The sequence below is a fragment of the Pteropus medius genome, unplaced genomic scaffold, assembly GCF_902729225.1.
Source record: "Pteropus medius unplaced genomic scaffold, Ma_sr-lr_union100, whole genome shotgun sequence".
Lineage (NCBI taxonomy): Eukaryota > Metazoa > Chordata > Mammalia > Chiroptera > Pteropodidae > Pteropus > Pteropus medius.
In genome coordinates this window covers 8,828,251-8,852,762 of record NW_024351543.1, presented here as the reverse complement: position 1 = coordinate 8,852,762, position 24,512 = coordinate 8,828,251, and the positions used below count along the sequence as shown (strand labels likewise).

The window sequence follows — 24,512 nt, the reverse complement described above, 5'->3', positions numbered from 1 at the left end:
ATCTAAAATGTTCAGGTCAAATGTTCAGGGCTAATATCCACAACAAGGAAAAACAATAAACTATATTTGATGATTAGTGTATCTATTCCCTAAGGACTTTGGTTAAAACACACCACACACACACACACACACACACACACCTGTGGCCTTTACACACACACACACTGGTAATTCAAGATTATTTATTACTCATTAAAATATGTGTGAAACAGAAACACATAAAGACATAAGAAAATTTTCATTTGGCCAGGGAAAATAATAAAAGCAATTTGTTTTCAATTTAAATAAGCAACATCCCTTGGAAATGGAAAGTTAAATGATAAAACAATTACTGAATTTTCTAATTGCCCACCCTTGGTTACTTCAACCACTGTTTGGTATTTATATAGCATGGAAACCTCTAGAAAAAACCCTCATAGGTTAAAGCCTACGGAAGACATTAATTCTTGCAATTTTTGTGGTCTGGCCTTTTCACTCTCTAGTCTGCTCTGCTTTAGAGCGTGAGCCTATTTAAAGATTTAAGAATCAGAAGTTCTAGGATTAAATTGCCAGCCTGTTTTTAGCCCTTAATTTACAGGTCACTGACCCCTATTATACAGAAGAGATTAAAAGTCAGTCTTCCCTTGCTTCGTGGCAAATAGTACCTCTTTTTAGTTGAAATGTGAAATAGCCTTTGCACAAATTGCATCCTTTATTCTTGAAAGAGCATGATTATACATACTGGGGACTCTAATAATTTGCTGATTAACATAATTGGGTGGAAGATGGTACTAATGAAATCACGATAAAGGGTTTAGTCCTCAAAGTCAACAGTTAACTCTACACAGAGAAAAACTATTCTGTAGCCATAGGCTCCACCCCTGACCAGCCAATTTTGCAACATACATAGCACCAATCACAGGGGCCAGTAGCTCAGCAAGATCCATCGCTCCACTAGGAAAACTATACAAGGTAAGTGCTTTAGGTGTCTACAGCTCAGAAAGACTTCTCTGGAAACCTAGCTTCCTTCCACAGCAGTGAGAGCAGTAGTACTGAGGGAGATGAGAAAAGAGGATGCCCCGGATGGCCATCCTCCATACTCACCTCGGTGTTGACTCCTAGGGCTTTCTCCAGGGAGTACCGGTACTTTCCCATCCTCAAGGAGAAGTCTCTGTAATGCTTGTCCACTGTGGTCACCCATTTCCTGATCTCTGTGGCATGAATGTGGCCTTTTTCCACAAAGCTATCGGCCAGCTGAATCAGAAGCTTCACCTTCTCCTTTGTTTGCTGTCCCAAAAGACGGTCGTAAGTTACTAGATTACATTTACTCTCATGGCCTTCACCCAATTCCTCTTTTTTTTTTTTCTTCACGTCCGGCCATAGATATCTCATAGCCAGACTGCTTGGGTTTATATCCCAGCTCTATCACTTACTAGCTAGGAGGCCTTCAACAAACTACTTAAACCCTCTATGCCTGAGTTCCTTTACTTGCTCTGATCCCCCAAATAGGGATTGTAATAGTACCGACATTGTAACGTTGTTATGAGCACGACGTGAGTTGGCAACGCAGAATGCTTAGAATGGTGCCTGGAACACAGCGCTCACAGTAAGGACTCGGTGAGCGGTACATGTTAGCCAACATGAGTATTGATGTAAGAATCTCTTATATTACTTAATACTTTATCAGTTTACGAAGTATGGTAATGTCACATCTGAGACTCATCTGAGTCTTAAAGCATCCCTAGGAGGTAGGTGGAGGGAGGTGACGTGGGTCTCTTTTGAAACCACAGATGAAAAAAACGAAGGCTTAGAGAGGCTTAGGGCTTGTCTAAGTTTATACTACCCCTGAGTGACAGAGACTGTTGGCATCTGTTCCATAGTAACTAGTTCTCTCCTTTCACTGTACTGGCTTAAAGTACGCTTTGTAAACATCAGATAAGGTGGCACATGTCAGGATCTAGTGAAATCCAACTAGCAGATTTAAGAGTAAACTCTTTCCCTTTTACCACCAGGATCCTGTCTTTAGTAAGATGGAGCTCTGATATACATTGGGTTAATTTCATTTCTAGCAAGAGTTTGTTCAACATCTACTCTGTCCTTACTACTATGCAGAATGCTGTGGGGCCAGATTAGGGGGTAAAAAAAAAAAAAGGAAAAAAGATACCATTTTCCCTGAATAGTCTGTATCTCTAGAGGGGACAAGTTTTCACAGAGACTAGTTAAATAACTCAGGGCATTATGTAATGGAATGTCAAAATGAGAAGTATGTATAGTTAACACTACAGAAATTTTAAAACAGGAAAAAAGATAAAGGCGGGCTGGCGCGGGCAGAAAAGGTCTCATGGGATAGGTGGGACTTGTGTTGGGGAAGATACGGAAATGGAAGGGATGTTCAAACAAGTAAACACTTACTCATCTTTTATCTTAAGTTGGGGTTTTAAAACTCTAAAATGTAAGCAAAAACTCATAGACACAGACGACAGTATGGTGGTTACCAGAGGAAAAGCGGGGGAGGGGGTAGAAAAGAGTAAAGGGTCAAATAGGTGGTGATGGAAGGAGATCTGACTTCGGGTTGTGAACACACAATGCAATATACAAATGATATATTATAGAATGGACACTTGAGACTTATATAATGTTATCAACCAGTGTTATCTCAATAAATGTAATAAAATAAAAATATATATCGGGGAAGTCTAATCGATTTTAAGAGAAAGGAAAGAATATTTAAATAGTGTTCTGAGAACTAAAATTACCTTTTGGACTGGAGGAAAGTATGTGTAAGGTTTGGATCATGCTACAATCTAGAGAACTGAGAAAAACACGCAGAAAGTCACTGGAAGAAGAGTAGAAAGACAGAAGAGTCTTTCTCACCCCCTTGCCTTTCCCTTACCTTTCCAGGCTTCCTATAGCCCATTGCCTGTTACTGACCCTCCCAAGAAATGCCAGAGAAGCAGAAAGAGAGGACCTCGCCTGCCACATGACTGGTATGACTTAGGGTACAGCTCTCCAGCAACTCACTCAACACATCTGAGTCTCTCCTGCCTCAGGACAGTGGGCTGGTACCCAGGGCTGTGAGACAAGGGGCCAGAAGAGCTCTGGTGTGAAGAAAAGAAAGGGGGCGTGAGGATGGGAGAAACATCTCCTTAGTCACAAAAAGGCTAAGAATCAGTAGTGGTGAAAACTGGTTGAGAAAAAAATACCTGGTATCCTAAGGACTTTATTTCATTGCATTTAGGAATTTTTTCCCTAAAAACATTTTTTTTTGGGGGGGGGGTTGCTATTTACTTACAACAGAGATTAATTTTTGCAGCTACAATCAAGAAATCCATTTTTATGTAAAGTCTTGGAAATACATATTTATTCTCTGTTCTCAGTAAGGAGACTTCAGCATGAGATGGAGTTTTAATAAACAGCTGGCGGCAGTCGCCCTACTAGTGAAAATTTTATCTTGAAACATCAAAACTGTGATTCAGAGTCAACAAGGAGAATGGCTTTTGACCAAGGGTATTCCGGGTATGTGTGGAACCTGGGAGAGCAAATAGACCATAAAATGGTCAATATAGACAAGCCCTTCCCCATGCGGCCTCACCTCCATCTGTAACTGTCTCCACTGCTCTCCATGGCCTCTAAACTCCAGCCATACTGAACCTCACATGCCCCCCGTGCTGTCACGAGTGGCTCCTATCATTCTTGTTTTCAATCCAATGGCCCTCTTTCATCTCTTATTCTCCTAAGAAACCAAGTGGGTGACGCCCCAGTGTTCCCACAGTACCACATATACGCCTGTACTTCAGTATGTATCACACCGAGTTATTTATGTGCCTCTTTCATTAGTCTGTGAACGCCTAAAAAATTAGTGTTACATCTTATTCATTTGTATCTCCAACATCTAGAAAACAGTAGGCATACCATAAATGTTGAATAAATGAATGAGCAAATGAATGAGTAAATCTTGGGAGATGAGTAAAGCTAGACCAGTAAGAGTCAAGGGTTTATATTGGGAAGAATTAGATGGTAAATTTGGCCCATGAACTGGACACCAAACGTCCCCACAGCTGAGAGGAGTCTGAAATGATTTCTTATACATGGGTGACTCTGGTGGCATCATGTGACCTGCCACATGCTTGGCCACAGATGATGAGGTAAGAGATACGAACTTGTCCCATGAGGGAAGCCCATTAATATGCAGTCAGTTACTTCTGAGTTGTCCTGTCCTAAAAGCTGTCTAAACAGTGACAGAGGCAATATGCTGGGTCAATTGAGGTGAGTTCTCTGGTAATATGAAGTGCAGAGACAGGGAACTGGGTAGCTGGTTGTAGAAGAGAAGGGAAAATGCAGTCAGCAGAGAGGAGAAGAGAAGCTGAATGGTAATAATATGTCCCTGATCCCCTGCAATGAGATGACCAGATAATGTGGCTGCTGGAACTGCCCTTAGTCTTGGGTGACATCCCAGTTCTCATCCCCATAAATGTAGACTACACCACATTTCTTGCTTTTCCCATAAGGCTGAGTCATTCAGCTTTTCCTGGGCTGCTATAGCCATACGATGTCTTTTCCCCTTCGTAACTGGAGCCAGTTTGAAACTCAAATCTGGCCACCAAAAGAGAGTAACTTACATGGACTGATAAAGTGGGAGTCAGATTGTAGAGGTTCTTGATTGTTAGGTTCAAAAGTCTGGACATGATCTTGTGAACAAAAAGGAGTCTTTGGGAAATATAACTCATTTGGGCCTAGAAATTTAGAACTGACATCTCACTAAACTTGGACTTCATGTGCCCCCTAACGTATGTTCTGCCAATTCCACTTTGAATTCTATGTTATCTGCTGGAAAAAGACAGAGGTAAAAAAAAAAAAAGAAGGGTTCAGTAGCTCTTTTATTTTTCTTTCTTTTCCTTCCTTTGGTCAGTTAATAGTATACCATCTTCTCCTAATTGGTGAGCCTTACTCTGAATATAGGTTTTAAAAAGCTCTTTTGGTATCTTCAGCACATTTCACAAGTCTTTAGGATTTAGTCTTCTTGGTATTACTCTTAAATATCATTATTGTCTTCTAATTTGCCTTTCATTGCTGATATTCCTTGTATTTATTAATACATTGTTTGTAGAAATGAACCCACTGAGCTCCTTGTTCTCTTGAGATATATCTTCATATACGTCACACAGGGGAGAGTTTGTCATTATATATGAACAAATGAACCTTTCAAAAATATCCATCACACTTAAGAGTCTCAGAAATAGAATTATACCCATCTTTTATCTGAACTATTTAGATTCTACTTTTCTCAGTCTAAAGTGCCTATATAACATGCTCAGTGTTCCCTTTCCTTACAATCTGAATTCCAAGACATAATTTAGTTTAACTGGATTGTCCCCAGCATACCACAACAAGAAAATTTTGTTTTCTTTTTATCCTCACTATCTTGTCTTGAAAACATCCTCACTATCTTGTCTTTTATTCTTACCTTTGTGGATTACTATATAGAAAGTACTTTTTTATGTTCAGCATTTCTTCTACTTGATCTGTTTCTTTGGAGAAGAGTATGATAATTCAGTATACTCTATGGCCATGTTTGATCATGAGATCCACCATATTTTGTTTTCTTGTGGTTTAAATTCAATTTGGTTTCCATTTAAAATTAATTTTATTGGTTATAAGGATTAAATCCAAAGATGGCTAGTTAAAGGAGGTTTGCCTCTGGGAAATGGGATGGGGTGGGCGGGATGCTATTGCTTTTCAACGGCAGTTCCTCAGCTGGATTATTATCCTGTAGTAGTCTAATAACAAATAGCCCTGAGACTTAGAACATGATGGAAGAATGAAAGCCCATTAACAGAAATAGTTGAGAGAGAGAAATAGCAGAGAGAGCCAAAGTAAAGAAGTCATATTAAATATAGACGTTGGGGAGTCATTTCTCAAGCCCACCCGAATTTCTTTTTTCCATTATGTTCACAAATGTTTGTGGCCTCCCTTCAGTCCCTAAGATACAGTCAGGTAAGTGAATAAAGCATGGTTCTTGTCCTTCGGGATCTTGATGGCTCATACAGGAGACAACACTGCACACAGATTACCAGAGAACAAGACAGTCCACAGCAGCTGCCTTAAGGGTGCACAGACAACGAGGGCGATAGTACGAGGATGGGCCCGATCGTATTCTAGCACGCGGGCAGGATCCGGAGAAGTCACTTACGTGGAAAAGTGGGCTCTTTCAAAAAGTACAAACTAGAGGGGAGGAAGGATATTCTGGGCAGAGAAATGGTATGGAAAAGATACAGAGGCAAGAAAGTGCATCATGTATCTCTCAGAGGGTCAGGAAATACAGCCGTTCAAATGGAACGCAAAATTCGCATCAAAGAATAACTGAAGATAAAGCTAGGGCAGCAAGGTGGCCCAGATGTGGAAGTTGTTGAGTGTTGGCCTGATGGCTTTGGAGAATCATTAAAGTTCTTGATCTGAGTGGTAATGTGACCACAGTAGTGTTTTAAAGAGGAACAGCAATGAAGAGCAGATGGACTGGAAGGAAAGAAAGGCCAAAAGCATGGGAACCAATTAGGGTGGTAACAAGGTGACTAGAAAAGAGGAGAAAGGTAGAAAGAAGATGGTAAAGGAAGAATGAACTGAATTGACTGATTCTCCACATTCCCACTTTGGTTATGGACAGATCCTAATCCTAGGAGTAGAAACACCAGTGGAGCTGATACTATTCAGCTTAACGGTTCGTTATTGACACTATTTGGAGCAGGGCAGATAGATGCAAAGTGAGTAATTCAGAAGCCATCTTCATCTGGATTTGAAAAGGGTTCTGTGCACCTGCCACCTTCCTGGTGCTGTTTGATCTAGCTGTAGTAAAGTAAACCGACAGCTTTTCACATTGGGTGATAAGGCCCAAAGGCTCACAGGGATGCAGGGGAAGGCACCCCACTATCTAGAGTTCATAATAGAGGGTCTGTAGATAACCACTTCTGAAATATCAGCTCAGGAATAAAACTAGGGGCCTCATTTGTCACAGCAAACAAGAGGAACATTCATTATTGTGTCAGAGGGATCTCTGGGTAGGATGGGCATTAGTATGTTCCCCCTTTGACACCCATAAAACCAGCTCTCATCCAGGGAAGTGCATCTGGCACGTGTGGAAGTGATGCCAAGAAAGTTTCCTCCATGGCAGGGAGCCCAGCGTGATGGGCAAGGACATTACAAAGAGAGAGCTCAGACAGGTCAGCTTTTTATTCAAATCCAAGGTTCCTCAGACCAAATCGTGGCTGTGAAAACAGATGAAAATGAGATTTCCTGCCACTACAGCATTCTCTGGCTCAGTACGAATGGGGGTGCGAAGGTGTGTGGTATGTGTACCGGTGCATGTTTTGGTCCCCAGAGACCCAAGTCTGGCTCATTTGCAGGTCTGAGGCCAGATGGAAGTACCATTGAACCTTGAACAACATAGGTTTGAACTGTGTAAGTCCACTTATATGTGGACTTAAATCAACCGTAGTCAGCTCAGGAAATAAACTCCCCTGCTTTGTAAGCCCACCCATAGCTACCGGCCCTTCCTATTGGGTGGATTTCCCAAACTATTCAAATTTCAAGAACATGTGGCTAGGTGCAGATGTTCATATATACAATGTGCATTTCACATGAATTCACCTCTTTGCCTTATTTGGTCTGAAGAAATATAGCATATTCTAGAACCTGGAGCAAAAAGATAAGTATTTGGAAGCACAGTATATAGAAACTGACTTCCTGCACACAGATGTTCTGCCCAGCTGCTGCAATTCTTTGGCTATTTGGGTTTCAAAGCAGATAGTTCTACCTTTGCTTCCCTCTGTGCCACTGTGGTTAAACATTTCTGCATACAGAGGCTGCCCTCCCTCCCACAATGTAAAGTTGGCCAGACTGGGGAGTGCTGGGTAGATTTGGGGATGGCTCCAGGATGCTCTTACCTTGGCAGGCACCCTGAATTCCCCATATTCTTTCAGCAGTTCCTGAGTCTCCTCTGTGGTCTCTCCAGTGGAGGTATGTGTTGAGAGGTAATATTCACCTGTTTCTTGGATCCAGTCCAGTGCCTGTGGGAGGAAATCACCCACCAAGCCCCCCAAAAGCCAGTGTCAGTAAGAAAACATGCCATGCTACCATGAAGGCTGTGGTCTAGTGCTGCGTGTCAGACCCAGGAAATGCTGGCATGAGTCAATCAGCATGTAGCTTGGAAGTTGATTCTTTGAATAAGCCTTTCCCTATTGGGTTGAGAATGTCCCACCAGCCAAGAAAGTGTCTGGTCCATTAGACCAGCCCAGTATCACTGTGAATGAGTTAGGGGCAAGCTGTCCCCAGAATATCCTCCCAACTCCTGGTACCAAACGCTGAATAGACTGCTTAGTAAAGTAAAGGCTGGATGACTGGTAAGTGATAGCCTGTTCATTTTCCACACTTCATCTGCACCTCCCACCTCTACTCTGCCTGCTGCGATGACTCTCTTCTGGATGTCCCAAGTGTTGGTCATCGTGGCCTCTGTGTAGTCCCTAGAACTGAGGCAAAGCCAGGGAAAGTACTGATCATACCTGCTTAGCGCTGCGCTCAAACACCACGTATTGCTGGCACTGGTCTAACCGCCGCTTCTTCAAGGTCCAGAAGTGCAAGACGCGATTCTCCCTCTGTAAGAGCTCACTCAGGATGGCTGCAGGACAGAGGAGATGAGCACTGGTCACAAGAAGGAAGACTCTGAACAAATCTGACCAGCCACTTTGGCTCCACATCCCAGGTGCCACACAACTGTAACCTTCAAGCCTCCTCACGGGACTAATTCAGATGTCAGAAGCAAAAGAGCAAAAGTTTGGTCTAGAGAGAATTTCCCAGAGGGGAGCAAGATGGGGGAGACTGGGGTGAGAGCCTGTTGATGAGGTTCCATCAATGTTAACAGGGGAAGAGTATGACCCCAGGGTGACTTAAAAGTGACTCTGATTCTTTTTACACCAAAGCTAGTCCTTGATGGTAAGAGACCATAGGAAGTGTCAGTCCCTAAAATAACAACTCAATAGGCCCCTGGAGCCTACAAGAGTGGACAGACTTGACAGGCATCCCAGCCATTCTTGAAGAGTTCTAGGAGACAGTGGGAGGGAACAGTAGCATGAGGGCTGGTGGAGCTGCGTGGATAAGCCATATCATACACCACACTCACTGTCCTGCACACAGCACTTAAACAGCAGAGCTTCAATTTTAAAACTTTTAAATTGTGGGCAGAGAGAAGCTGTGTTGGAATTATGTCCACATGGAATCATGTCTCTGGAACCATACTTCCATGGTGTTTTGGATCCAATCATAAGAAAAGCTGAAAGCTGATCTCTCGTTACCTCTAATGATGTTAAACGTGAGAATATGAACAAGTCATGTGGCATTGTAGTGGGCCATGGTAGGTGTTTGTCCAGGTCACTTCCCTCCCTACTTCTCCTGCTGCTTCAGGAGCAGCTGGCAACACGGATAGATTTCCCAACTGTTGTAACAGTATATTCTATGCTTGAAGCAAACGAATGTATTTTGTATTATGTCTGCCTCCCTCTTTTGCTAATTATATACCAATAAAATACACAACAATGATGATATGAAAAATTAATATTTATTAAGCCCTCACTATGTAGCAGGCACATATTTTCACAATACCTCATGATGCACGCACCAGTGTTATCTCCGTAGGCTTCAAGAGGACAGGTAACCTGCCCAGGGTCAATCAGATAGAAAGGGGTGGAGCTGTTTGACTTGAAAACCTGAGTCCTTAGCCCTGGGCTTCAGGGCTATGCGGGCTGTAAAGCACAAGTTATTGTGCTCTGCGAAAAGGTCACAACCCAAACTGCAGTTTTTGTTGATTCTGTGTACTTTCAATGTTCCATGGAAGTTTGGTTCTCTAAGGACAGAATCTGTCTCTCCTCCTTTAGGCTGAAAGCTTTTATAGGTCCCAATTATTCACTTCTCCCTATATCTATGCTTTTGTCCTGTAGCTTTTTAGTTCCTCCCCAAAGAGACGAACTGTACTTTCTCATCCCAGCCTCAAGCTTGGCCATGTAACTTGCTTTGATAAATGGGTTAACAGATACCACACATCCAGGGGCTTGAAATGTGCTTGTGCACTGACACAGTGCCTTGTATCTCTGCCATCAACACTACAAGAAGTTCTGGGTAACCACTGCCCCTTCGGCCAAGGTCCCAGAATCAACACACATGTGGGACAAATGAGAACTCAACCTGCAATGAAGGAGTGAAGCCGGCTAGACTTGTAGCCTGAAGCAGAAGATCAGCTAAGACAGCCAAGACAGCTGAACTTAATATTTATTAAGCCCTCACTATGTAGCAGGCACATACACACTCATCTGAACAATAAATGCTTACAATTGTATACTACTGAATTTTTTGGTTGTTATGCAGCAATAATTGCTCCTGTAACACACATTTAAAATAAGTGGCACTGGCTTTGGGTCCAGGCAGCAGGAAATAGATATAGGAGAGACTATAAGTCTCTGCTCAGGGAAGCTTCAATTGGGCAGATGAGTGAGAATCTATGTTTAGTTCTGTCTTTTTGTCTCCTAGTCAGAGCTTTACTCATTGCAGCTCCCTCTACGGTGGCTGAAAGAAATCAACCCAGATCAGGCAAAAGTCCTAGAGTTTCAGGTTTCATTTCCCCGCCTCTTGAAAGCTTTCCTATGAACAACGACCTGCCCCCGCAAAGGTAGAGCGTACCCCGCTCTCTCTGCGTGCTTGAGACTCAGCACATTCAGGTGTAGGTGGAATGTGTGCTCTCGGCATGTGTGCTCAGGCAACCGGCCTCACCCAAGCTGCCACCTGTATTTAAGTCAGAAAATATGCTCTGAAACATTCAGGAAGGGGAGGGTGACATCATGTCAGCCACCTACAGGGTCGCTCCACCACAAATAGTAGCACATCTGGAAAAGGAACCCTGCTTCTCTCTTCTCTGTAGGGAATTTTGGTTCCTAAATTTCATTCTTCCCATTGGCCTCTGATCCACTCACATCCTGAGTTCTCTGAGCTGGCCTGAATGGGGGCTCTTCCTAAAGCAGATCAGCACCTCCAGCTTTCCGCCCTGCAGCTCTCCAAGCCTGCCCCCACACCTCTCTCCACGCCAGTTTCAGTGTCTTTCCTGGCCTCAGTCTCCAGCGCTCTTTTTCTCAGTTCTGTCAAGATGACATTTGTTCAATTCTATACCCACTCAAAGGCTTATTTCTTCATGGTCCAGAGTAAGCAATTCCACCGTTAATCATTTAAGCTTAATTTGGTCAACTAATAAGCAGTTTTTAAAGGTTAATGATTTTTTTTTCCATATAATTATAGACTTTACAGAATTAAGAGAGATATTAAAGATTATCTACATCAGTACTTATCTAAATTTTATGTGCACACAAACCATCTGCTTGGGGTGAGATATGGGGAGCTCTTGCCAAAATGCAGGTTCTGATTCAGTAGGTTTAACTGGGACTTGAGATTCTGTGTTTCTTACAAGCTCCTGAGTGATATCAGTGCATTGATCTGGGGAACCACGTTTTGAGTAGCAAGAGTCTAGATACCCCTTTTCATTTTTAAATAAGAAGGCTGAAGTTTTAAAAGCCTAAGCAATAGTAAAGCCAGGATGAGAACCTGGTTTTATGATTCTCAGTCCATGTTTCATTCCCAGGCTGTATGATAGCCTAGTACTGTACCGTTAATTATCTTAGCCATATTTGGCTATTTACATTTAAATTGATGAATATTCAATAGAAGTAAAAATTTATTTCCTCGGTTGCACTAGGCTCATTTCAAGTGCTCAAGAGCCATATGTGACTAGTAGCTACTATACTATGCAGCATAGATACAGACCATTTCTGTTATTTCAGAAAATTCTACTGGACAGCGCTGCTCTAGACGCTAAGATAAATGAAAAGGTTTTGGGGAAAATTTTATCATTTTTCCATTCCAAATCTTGATGCATGTTAAAATAATTTCCCATGTATCATCCCAGGCCATGCTATTCCACATCAAACTTTTTCTTATCCCAGGAAAAGAACCAAGACATCTGAGATTTCATGAAGACCAGGTACACAGCCCCTGGTCCATGCTGCTGAAGTGGCTCATGGCCAGCAGGTCTCATACTGACCTTTCACTTGCTGCTCAGGTCCCCGAGTATGGCTGGCAGCGCTGGGCATACTGACGTTATTCCTGTGGATGTACTTGAGAAACACCTCAGCATTCCGCCGCGCCAGGGTGCAGGCCTGAGGGAGACAAAGGTGTGAAGCCCCACACATAAGGTCTGGTCCAACAGGTACGTGGGATCCCAGATACCAGAGAAGGAACTTCTGGAGCTCTGGGTGAGCTGAGGCCACTTCTGGTTCATGGACACTCACATTCCAATGCAGGAGGCTTATGCTTTTATTGAGTAAAGAATTACTCCCTGTGCCTCTCTCGCCTCCATCACAGATAAAAATCAGAAACCAGCCATCCCTTGACTGCTATATGTTGAGTCGGTATTACTAACATTCACTCTCTGGCTGGTTTTCTTCTGCCGCCAGAATGCCTCTTATATATGACCAATGGTGTAAATCACTTCCACATTAGTTTAATTTAGATTCGGGAAAGCAAATTTGAGAAACAAAACCTAGTAACCATACATTCCGAATCTAAGTGGATATTACTCACATTTAAAAATGTATTTGTTCATCAAATCAATCCTCACCCACCTCAACAACACTAATAATCACCCTATTGCTCTATCTAAAGGAATAAGACCTACTACCCGCTTTAGGGCTTGCAGTAGCGGTGGGTGGCAGAGAGGACAGTTCTGTTCCACGTCGGTGTTCCCAGGGAGGAAACTGAGACCCAGACAAGACAGGAGTCATGAAGCAAGTTGGGGCTAGAATTTGGGTCTACCAATGGTTTTACTAGTTTCTCTCAAGACCACAGATGTTCTGAATTTCTTTCAAAAGCATTTTTTCCCCCCCGATTGTAGAAGTAAAGTAGTCCACTAATTTTTAATCCATAGTTTTCAGAATTAAATTACCTTTGGACAAAATTGCTAAATTTTAAAACCTTTTTATACTTAGCTTCTGATTCTACAAATTATATAGTAAAAAAAAAAAAAATGTCGTATTAGTAACAATGGCTTCTGAGAGGTCTGGTAAAAGACTGCCGGTGGGTCCATCCAGAGGCCCATGAATTTAACAGCCGGATGGTGGTCCAAAGCTAAAAAATGCAAAATAGATCAATTGATGCACACAAATGGAGAGCTCTAGGCCCCATCCATTGGGCATATAGTTTGCACAATAGGGAGTTTCTCAACTATGGTTTTAGGCACACAAGGAAAACATCAGACCAGAACATTTCTCTTTTCCTGCTTCAAAATAAACATTTAATTTTATGAAGAAATACCTATATATCTCTTTTTAAAATCTTTGACATGCTCCACTTAAGCTGTTTTGTTTGAAATTTTGTTTTATAACAGAGTAGACTTTTAAAATCATCTTAAGCTCTGTATAGAAGAATTTCTATTAAATCTCATCAGTAAGAGCCAATTACTAAGGGTTCTGATTGAATGCAGGTGCGGACACCAGACAGATGGAAGGAGGGCAGGGGGAGGCCATCTTAAAAATAGAATAAAGATAAAATAAAATTCAAAGAGGTGGTCAAGTAGAGAATATCCCTAATAAAAGAAAGGCAGTTAATTGTAGAATTGTGGAAAATCAGTGGTAACAAAATTCTCTTTTGTACTTTCAGAAACCTGAGAGGAAAGAATTTGAGAGTAAAACTTTAGAAAAGTTTTAAGACAGAAGACTCTGTCAAACAGAAGATCAAAAGATGCGGGAAAGGTTTGGAGGACTTCCCACAATAGCTGAAAGCCTGTGCAGAGCAAGCCTGTGCTTCCTCCCTGGGAAGTTAGGGCTCTATGTTCATTGCAGCATTATTCACGGTGGTGAAGACATGAAAACAACTGAAGTGCCCTTTGACAGATGATTGGATAAAGAAGAGGAGGTACATATATACAATGGAATATTACTCAGCTATAAGAAAAGACAAAATACTGCCATTTGTGACAACATGGACGGATCTCGAAAATGTCATGCTAAATGAAAAAAGAAAGAAACAGTCAAGAATCATATGATCTCACTCGTATGTGGGATATAAAACTGAAAGCACCGAATGAACAAGACAAACAAACAAAAACTCACAGACATAGACAACAGTAAGAGGGGTGGGAGGAAGTAGAAAAGCATAGAGGGGGACAGATATATGGCGATGGCAGGAGATTTGACTTTGGATGGTGAACACACAGTGCAATACACAAATGATATGTTATTGAATTGTATACTTCAATTGTAAACCTATATATTAGCCAGTGTCACCCCAATAAATTTAATTTAAAATAAACAAAATAAGGTATTTCTCTCTCCATACAGTAGAATGAACAGTGTTACAGTTATTGGTAATCGATAATTGTTAGCCTGATAAGTAAATAAATAAGGTATCTAAATTCATTTCTTTAATTCTTACCCTAAATTTTACATTATCTATTTACAAAAGTTTTTTTTAAATATTGTTTTATATCTAGAGTTATGTATTTCAATTAAAAATATTTGTATAAACCAAACATAACTAAATGAAAGTATTTTTCTCAATTAACTTCAATGGGATTTCAGGATATTTGAACATGGCACCAATAGTAATGGTTACCCTAATTGCATAAGCATACAGAAAGTGCTGAGAGAAAGAAATAACATTTGAAGCATGAGCTTGCAACCTTTCAAATTAAGTACTCAATATCTTCCTACAAATGCCTCCTTTCAAGTAAGAAGTTAGAAAAAACAGGGGGATGGAAAGCCCATATGATGCAGTGCGCTTGACAGAGGAGGGGCAGGTAGCAGAGAAAAAGAAAGAGGAGGAGGAGAGAGAAGAAGGCAGAAAGAATAATGTGCTCTGACCTTAAGAAAGGCCTCCTTTTGTTCCAAATGTTTACTGATGAGTGGAATGACGTGGTCAATCTCTGCTGCTGGTCCCAGCTTATCTCGTCCACCACACCAGTCCTCATCTCTCCGGTATTCTTGCTCTAAGCTCTCCAAGACACTACAGACCTAATGAATCGCAGAGGAAAAGACTCAGTAGATTAGTTGGTTGGGTAGTATTTTATGAGGACCTTCAGCCGAGAGAACCCTGCACAGGTGCACAATTTTTTATTCTAAGTTCAGTTTGTATGTCTAGAGTATGCAGTACTCCTGGGACATGTAAGAGAAGTCCAGGAGGCAGTGAGAATCCAGCATCTGGAGTCTGGGAGACAGATTATGATTGAGATATCAATTTTGGAATCATCTTCTGACAGTTGATGTCTGAAGCTATGGGACCGATGAAATTACCTAGGGATAGTATGTAGAGTGAAAGAGACAGACTGGTAATTTGGGGGTTTTAAAGTGTTTTTAATATATTACATATTGTATCTTATAATATATACCTGTGAATTAGGTAGTATAGATAAATGAGGTTTGAGGAAGATGCTAGGGTTGCCCAACCATCTGTACTTGCCCTATAGGAAGTAGCCTCAAACAGAGGTAAAGGAGAACATTGCCTATGTTGTGTGACTTATGGGCCATAAAAGAATGTTATATTTCCCCTCCTTGGGGAATAACATCCCAGCAAAAATGTCTCAAGGTATTACCATAAGGCAATGACATCTCCAGGCCTTCGATTACAAAATGTACATTTCCTTCAGAGGGATAACAAAGTTATCCCTAAAAGAGAGTTAAGAAGCTTTTCAGTTCAAAAAATGCTGAGAGGACATGCTCTAAGTGACCTTATAAATGAACTCATGAGAACAAAAGCATTTTTGAATGGGGCTTGGAGGGAAAGTTAGGTTGAGTGTAACAGTAGGAGACCCAGGGCAGCCTAGCGCCAGCGCCTAGGGGAGGATGCAGGCAATAGACACTTATATTCCAACACTTGCCTTCGATAGGCTCTGATTACTTGCTTAGCTATGGGGAGAGCAGCTATAAGTATCCTTGGCCTCCTCTGAGTTAGTCATCCCTCTTGATGAAGAGTATGATGTTGGATAGGATATTTATTGAGTTATGAACTGAGCTGAAAGAAGTCCCAGGCAGAACACTTTCTGAGCCAACATGCTTTTCATGTCATGAGAGGCCTGTCGCTGAACTCCAGCTGACTTCTCTAGCACCCCCCATCTCTCCTTATGCAAGGCATGAAAGCATTTAGGAGGCTCACATCTAAAGAGAAATTATAGACATTCAAATATTTTAGGAAAAAAAGTACTCGACACTTGTCCCATGAGAGTATTGAACTTAAAATCAATCAATTTGGAAGCTGAAGAGATTATCAAGCATAAATCTTTTAATTTAATATGTGGAGAAACGGAAATCTAAAGAGATAAAGTGACATTTGGCAAGATCATTTCAGGGTCAAATTTCCTGACTCTTAATCTAGTGCTCTGTCCCTTTTAACATCTTGATCCATCTCAAATTAAAATTTGTGTATGATAGTAGACAGGGATTAATCCTCATTTTTATATGAATATTTAGCTGTCCAGCATCACTTGTTTAAAAGACTTTACTTATTAAATTGCTTTGTCAAAAATGAACTGACTGTATATATGTGGGTCTACTTCTGGAACCTCTGTTCTGCTCCATTGTGTCTTTTCTCACACCAATACCATTCTGTCTTGATCACTGCAGCTTTAGAGTAAGTCTCAGAATCAGCTGGTGTAATTCCTTCAACTTTGCTCTTTTTTCAAGATTGTTTTGGCTACTCTAGGTTCTTTTGCATTTCCATGTAAATCTTAGAATCAGCATATCAATTATCATTTCAAAAAGCTTGCTGGGATTTGATTGAGATTGTGTTGAATTTATAGATCAACGGGAAAGTTCTTTATCATCTTAATCTGCTGCTCCCATTTCCATGGCCATTGAAGGCATCATATCTCTGAAACAACAGAAGAAAGAACTGAGAGAAGGTGTAGAGACTGCAAACTGGCTGCAGCACCCTTTGACAAACACGTTATATTTGCTCCTAGACACTTTCCCATGGTCCCTATAAGTCACCCAGAAGAGAATGGTTCTCTGATCCATTTTTACTAGGGAGCAATTGGAATGAGGAAAGTATTTTACATTGAATAACATAACTCCTGTTTTAAACCTCCACTTCATGAAAAGAAGTCCTTAACAGCACCCAAATCATTTAAAAATCCTCTTAGCCCTTGTGCATATTGCAGTACAGATGTAACAGTAATGGGTCTGCATGTTTATGGTCCTGCTGAATAATTCCTGCCTTTTCTCCCACAGCTGTACTGTCTTATTAGTTAGGCTCACGGTTCTCCACTGACAGAGAGGGCTGTGTTTCCTCCATTAGACTGAGGGCCGCATGAATAAGAGAGCTATATGTTTTTCCAGCAATGCTTAGTGCCTGATTGTGGTGGATTAGATTTTTGTTCAGCAAATTGTCACTCTCCTCTCCCAATCTCCATAGGAGGCATATACTTCCCTGCTTCATTGATATTGGTTTGATCATATGTCTTGTTTTGGCCAAAAGGATGTTAGAGCATGTGACACAAGCAGAAACTTGAAATGTATTTGCACAGTAGATTTTGGGCTCTTGCACACTTGCCTTTCACCATAAATGTGCCTCAAGTAGCTGCTGGTCAAAGAGGATGAGAGACATGGAAATAGAACTAGACCCAATCTGCAGCTTCGAGCCAGGTGAATCAAGCTCAGCCAAGACCAGCTGAACTTGAGGTACTAAAACAAAAACAATTTAAAAGCTTATTGTTTTTATACCAGAGAGTTTTGGGGTGATTTATTATACAGTATTTTGTGGCAACAGCTGACTGATACCACTCCAAACCACCCAATTTCTAATTCAACAACTAGATCCAATGAGTTTGAGAAATTTATAAGAAACAAATCACATGATCCACTTCTGTAACGGAAAGTATTATAAGGAAGCCAACTGTGTTGTTTCCACAAATCATTCTTCTACTCAGGTTAGTTCCAAGAGGACTGGCTTCTATGGTAGATACTGCAGATCTTGCAGTATGATGCAGAAAATAATCCTCCATCGATCTCATCCCTAGACATCCAATAGCCCCTTGCCTCACCTGTTCAGAGGTTTTGTAAAAGGCCACAGAGGCGTTGACCAGTTTTAGCCGGTCTTCCATCTTCAGCATGAGCTGCTGCCAGTGGAGAGCCACCTTCTCAGCACACTCCCGGATGGCGTCTGCATCGTAGTGGCCAGCCTGGAGCAGAGCCTCAGCTTTCTGCTGTACCTGCAGGGCGCTCTGGTGCGTCTTCTGCAAGGAAGTGGCATGAAAGAGGGACTGGGCACAAGGGGAGGAGAGAGAGGTCCATGGGAACGACCCAGGCGTGGTATGGGAGGGGGTGGAGTGAGGCGTGAGTGGAAAGATGCAGAAAAGTTAAAGAGCTTTAAATGACTGATTCAAACATTTTGTCATGATGACTAAATACATCATTGTTTTTAAAGCATATTTTTAAAAAGAATATCATACATTTTCATTAACTAATCACTCAGGTCTCTAACTTCTGTCCACACTCCTTTCTCTTCTACTTGTATCACTCTGGGTTTTAAAGACATTTCAGTTTCTGTGGCAGAGGAACAACAGTTGTGTATAAACCTGCTCCCTGATTGGTTCATACATTAGTTAAATTTCCTTTTCAAATCTAGTCATAAAATTGTTCATCATCATGTGTTTTCAAAGGAGGTTATTGCTGCAGTCCCATTTTGCAGATCAAATAAACATACCACAAAAAAAATCATGTTAACACAAATCTGAGCCAATAATATAATCGTTTTAAACATTAATAATCAACCGAAAAGGATTCTAGGAGAAGGAATAAATTTGTCAGGTTAATAAAGCAAAAGAGAAGCATCTCACACCGTCCCTTAGTGATTTCACCAAGAAAACAGCAGTAGACAATTCAGCTCAACACATAATTCCACATCATTTGTGTTTGCCTTTAGAATTATATATATGTAACTTATATAGATGTGAACGTTTATTTTCTTATTCAGGCTAAATGTGGTGGCTTGGATTCTATGAGTTTATATTAACTGTAGAGGTGGGGAGACCAGGCTGGAGGACTGGGTGGCAGGGAGAGAGCCTACTAAGATTAAAATTCATTAAAATAAAATACTGATGTGGATAAACCATATGACTTCAAAGAGGTAATGTTATCCCAGCCTCAACTGCTGGGATCATTTCAACCCAGTGGCACAGTACTAATTTGGCCTTTGCCTTTTTAGGAAAGTATAGCTTGCTGGCAGTGAAAGTGAGCAGCTAGAAGCCCAGTAACTTATTCCAGAATTAATTCTGCCCTTCTTCTTGGGCAGCAGCACCAGGACAGTCACCAAGAGCAAATCCAGTCTGCACTGTGAGTGTGAATACAGCCTCCCTCCTTTTCACCTCTACCTCCCCGCTCACCCTCATCCCAGATGGCAGTCCCCACAGTCCTATTTATTCTTCCCAGTCTGTCAGTCACTTCCTGGCTTCCCTGTCTCCTGAATCTGTACTCAGTGTTAGTTATGTTAGCACGACCTCCTCTAGCAACCTAGACTCTTTTATTCCCTTGCTTTGTCACTGAGTCAGCCTGCAATCCTGATGACCACATCGGCACTTGGGTTCCTCATTGCTGAAAGCAGCTAGAAAAAGTAATGGGCAGAAATGATCCACTGTAAATCTCCGGTTTCATTCTTTGTTTTATTTGTTTGCACCATTTTCTTCTTCTGTCTCCTAAATGCAGAGGTACCCCACGGTCCATCCTTGGTTTTTGCTGGCTTCTGCAGAGCTCTCATCTGTTCTCCCGGCTTCTATTATTTCCTCTTTGTAAATAACTCCCCAGTCTACATCTCTCATCTGACACCTGACCCTCATCTTCAGTTGTCTTTGGATCTGAGGGTGAGCCGCCTGCCACACCTGTCACCTAGGTCAGCAGCACCAATATGGTTGATCTGTCTGCCCATGTTAGTCACTTACAAAGATGCATCTAATAGTAGAAGAGTGAGAGATTTTCCTCGACATTGGGACCCTCACCAATGAATGCAAATGGCTTTACTGCCCTATCAGAGCCTCCACCTTCCTCCCAGACATTTCTTCCAGTTTCACATCTACAACTAAACTCCTCTCCCATCTAAAAGTCTTCCCGTGGCATTCTGCCATTCTCTTGATGGTCCCTTCTCACTGCCACCTAACTACAATCTCATCATCATCCTTGCCTGCTGTTTAGCACTCGCCTCTTCATACCCAGGCTGCTGTGGTGGTCACCTAGCTAGGCTCTAGCCTTCCATTTTTAATCCATCCAACCCATCCCTTACATTTCTGACAAATAAATTCTCTGTAATAGGAACTGCTTGGATTAAGTGACTTCACACATCCTTTGCAGCTCGAAAACTCTAATTTTATGCTACAAACTTCTTTTCTCAATTCAAAAGCCTTCAGGAGTTCCCTCATTGTTATGAAATGAAGCCTAAACTTTAGAGGATGTCATCAGATGCTTCTCTCCATGAGGTCCCAACTACTTCCATGCTGTTATCATGTACTACTCCCTTACAAAATCCTCTGAAAACACACCATGTGCTTTCTTCATTCTTCCTGCCTTTAATGAACACATCTTAGCCTCTCCCCATCTATGCCCCAGTCTCCCTTTGAAGCTCAGCTCAAGTCCAACCTCCTTGAAAGAGGCCTTTTCAGACAGCTTGAGACTCACTAAAAACTATTCCCTTCTGAACGACATCACTCATCTAACGCTTCGCTGGTTCTCTATACTTAGTGAAACTCTCAAGGCAAGAAACTCTCATGGCAAAGGCTATTTTTAAAAGCACTTGAATTGCTGTCGTTTAATCAAGTGTACACTCTGGTAGGCACTGTGCTTATGCATATTTTTTCTAGTTCTCATGACACTACTACAAGGTGACTATTACTATTCCCACTTCACAGGTTAAGAAATGAAGACTCAGGCTCATTAAAAAGCATATAAACAAGGAATAAGATTCAGGTTTGACCTATTCCCCAAACCTATGTCCTTTCTTCTATGTCACATCACATCATATGATCTCTAGCAATTAGAACGGTACCTACATTTTCTCATATAAAGGAAGGGTTCACCAAATTAACATTTAGTGATTATGGTAATTATCTGGCCTCTCCTCGATATATGAAACCAGCATATAATTGTCATCATACATCTATTATTACGTCTTTTTTCTCTGAGAGTGGAAAAGTAACTTTAATTTTCCTATAATTTATACTATGTAACAAATCCTCTTCTTTATTCTAAAACTCATTATCATCTAATAGTCCCAGGAACCCCTTTCTCCTTTAATTTCCAAAATGATAAACTCTTATGCATGTGACAGATGACGTAATCTTTGCTTCGCTAAGGTTTGAGTCATTAGTTTGCATTTATTTCTACTCTGTACTATCTAACCCTATTAAGTGCTATGTCTTTAAGACATGGATTATCAACAACATTGATGTTTAGTAGCAGTACATGGAAGAAAAATGAACCAAATCAATTGAATTTATTATCCAGTTTTAACTACTGGATAACTATTACTTAACTATTTCTGCTATAATGCTTAAAATATATAAGAATATTTCAAATAAAAATGGAATTTAAAATCGAGCTTGTCTCTGTGATGGTCACAGTCCTTGAAGACACATTAGCCACAACATCTTGGATACAAACAAATAATAACCTGGGCATGTTGATAAAGCTATGCTTCTAGGTGCTGTATACTACTCTTCATTATGAATGGCTCTGGGGACTTTTCCTGAAACCAAGGCTACTTCAGGTAAAAATTCTGAGCTTCATGGAAATCAAAACCTTCAAACTAATGAGGCCAACCAAGCTAAGGTGAGTCTGCCCATGACAGTTCTAATATAGGCCTGGTTTTCTGGCTTAGTTATTAATAATTCCCTCCTCCACTCTTAAAAGTGTCTCAGTTTTAACAATAAATTATATGATCACCTTACCTATAGCTATTTTATTTTCCCTTCCAGAACCCAGGATTCTTTCTTAGGGCCTGAGAATTCAAATTATGTTCCACATTAGCAATCACTCTGAAGGCCTCCAGTAACACCATCAAAATGGGTTAAGCCAAACTAGACTAGTTAGATCCACTTTCAAATTGCTGAAATCCTCCTTGGCATGTTTTCCCCACGTTGCAGAACCTGGTTAAACTAATATATTTAGAGAAAAGCACCAGGTCACGTGAACAAGGAATATATGTTGAAATTCTGGTTCTGTTCTCTTCATTATTCCAGCCATGCTGCAGACCTCACCTGCCTCGCATCCCCGAGATCATCCAGAAATCCTATCTGCTCCGCCATATCCTCATGAAACCATAGATAGAAACTTTACAGAGACCTCTATCTCAACATCAGTTTCAAGAAAATTTAATCAACTTGCACCCATTTACTTAAGAGACATCTATGCTGAGCAAGCTTCTATTCTGTAAGGATGCAACAACCTCTAATACAAATTAATACATGCTGCATATGCAAGTCAGGTGGAATTTTGTCATTTCGATAGCACTGGTTAGTGCATTTACCCACTATTTTCCACTAGCTCACTCAAGTGTGCCATGAAACTTGGTTTTACTTGCTCAACATCTGATTAAGGGACTGAAAATTTAATTACCTGACAGGCAGGTAAACCTTCATATTCAAGATAAATAAGGAGGTTTGACCAAGTGCCTGGCATCCCTCACAGCTTTATGCCATGCCTCTAGTCTGACTGTCCATCCTTCATTCTCTTCATTGCCGCCTCTCTGTGTGCCTGCCTCCTGAATGCAATCCCGATCCTGATTTTTCCTTTACAGTAAATGGATCCTAACACTTATATTTTGGCATGCTGGTAAAAGTCAACGGAGACAGCTGATGATAATAAAACTGCCTTCCTCCAGTTAGTTCTTCCTGAGAAAATGATTTGCCCACATGTGTGTGCAATATATAATTTATTTTTAAATCTTAAATCCCAGACCGTACTCTAGCACTAGCAATGCTTCCTAAGAAGATATCGGGCATCTTACAGAAACATGTCATTCACATTTATGCTATGTTTACACATACAAGATGGCTTCTGGAAAATTAAATGGTTGAAATCAATCAATACTAGCTTAAAAATGGCTAGCAATCAGTTGGTTTACTTTATTAAAGATATACTTATTGGCACAGGCAATTAAAATTTTGTCATTGTTGTGCAAAATTCTCATTAACAATCACTTTTTTAGAAGAGGATAACGCCTTTGCATATCTTACACACTCAGAAGTGGGCTGAGTTTTGTACTGAACCATAGTAATAAATGTCTTTGAAGTTTTCACTCTTTATCTCTTTTCCCACTGGTATTGAACTTATTTTAGTTTTAATATTGTTTCCATGTCCCATTTCGTACTCTTTTCCCCACACCATCTTAAAGCAATCAGCTCAAATCTCTTTGGGAAGGAGAATGTTCTACTAGAAAGGATAATTAAGTGTATTATTTAAAGCAAGGTAAAATTTATATTAGGTGATCATAAGTGGAGTTTTATTTTAAAACAGCCTTTAAAACAATCTTAGTTGGTGAACTTCTGGTCTCAATTTTTTCTTTAAACATGACTTCCATCTGCATAATGGAACAAATACTTTCAGTGAAACAACCTATCTAGTGCAATCTGCTCCTGTGATTATTGTTCTTATTAAAAGGCAGAATCTGGCAATGGAATCTAAATGTTACATGTAAACCAAATGTTTAAAAATGGAATCCTAATTTACTAATGGCCTTTGCACTTGTTTATCCTTAATTGTTTGATCTTTATGTGAATAATTCTTTACATCGCTCACATGGTGCATAGTCTATAATGTCCAAAAAAATCAATGGACCAAGGGCCTTGAAGGTTAAAGGTAGCAATGAATAAGAAGCAAATCCACATTCGTAGTGTGAATACTTGTCTTCTAATACCAGGCCTTCTTGGGGTGATGGATCCTGAATTTGCAATTCCTGGGTAGTAGAAAGGCTACCTGGGCCATTTCACTACAAAGAGTAAGGGCTTCATTACATAAAGGAACACCTACATCTTGAGGAATCATCCTGCCTGAAGCACAGAGCAGAAAGGGGAAAGGAGGAAGAGAAGGTAGCCAGATTTGGGTGTTACCTCGATGGCCAGTTGGAACTGCTCATGCTCCCGCTGCAGCTGCTCTGCTTCAGACAAAGAGCTGGCATTGACCAGGCTGGCATTGAGCATCGACTCCCCATTGCGGATCCATCCCAGGACCTAGAGAGTCAGAACAAGAACAGAGGTGAATGGCCTTTACTGCTTCCCCAGAGCTGTTGCCTTCTCTGATGAGTCCTTCCGTCAGAGAGCTCCCTATCTTCTACCCACAGTTGGAGAGAGGACAGGATGGGTCTGGATAATTAAAATAGTCATCTCCCTAATCTTACCTGGCACCTTTTAAGGTACTTTTTTAAAGGAACAACCTCATTCCCAGCTTCATATATTCATTCCTACTCTTATCATTCCT

At 41.0% G+C, this 24,512-nt stretch overlaps 1 protein-coding gene across 5 annotated transcripts in view; it reads right to left on the bottom strand.

Annotated features, from left to right (window-relative positions):
- The window catches only part of LOC120586721 (kalirin), a 434,187-nt gene that overhangs the window by 57,401 nt on the left and 352,274 nt on the right, over nucleotides 1–24,512 (bottom strand). For 3 of the 5 annotated variants that reach the window (XR_005648786.1, XM_039843223.1, XM_039843221.1), the window contains exons 16-22: nucleotides 24,146–24,265; nucleotides 18,095–18,313; nucleotides 14,922–15,071; nucleotides 12,107–12,221; nucleotides 8,532–8,647; nucleotides 7,917–8,039; nucleotides 1,084–1,266 (exon numbers count right to left, since the gene is read on the bottom strand). Coding sequence is in view for 4 of the 5 variants with exons in the window: in XM_039843223.1 (XP_039699157.1) it covers nucleotides 1,084–1,266; nucleotides 7,917–8,039; nucleotides 8,532–8,647; nucleotides 12,107–12,221; nucleotides 14,922–15,071; nucleotides 18,095–18,313; nucleotides 24,146–24,265 (1,026 nt within the window). In the remaining variant the exon portion in view is untranslated. The remainder of the gene's footprint in view (nucleotides 1–1,083; nucleotides 1,267–7,916; nucleotides 8,040–8,531; nucleotides 8,648–12,106; nucleotides 12,222–14,921; nucleotides 15,072–18,094; nucleotides 18,314–24,145; nucleotides 24,266–24,512) is intronic. The other 2 variants (XM_039843224.1, XM_039843222.1) reach the window with 1 other exon arrangement.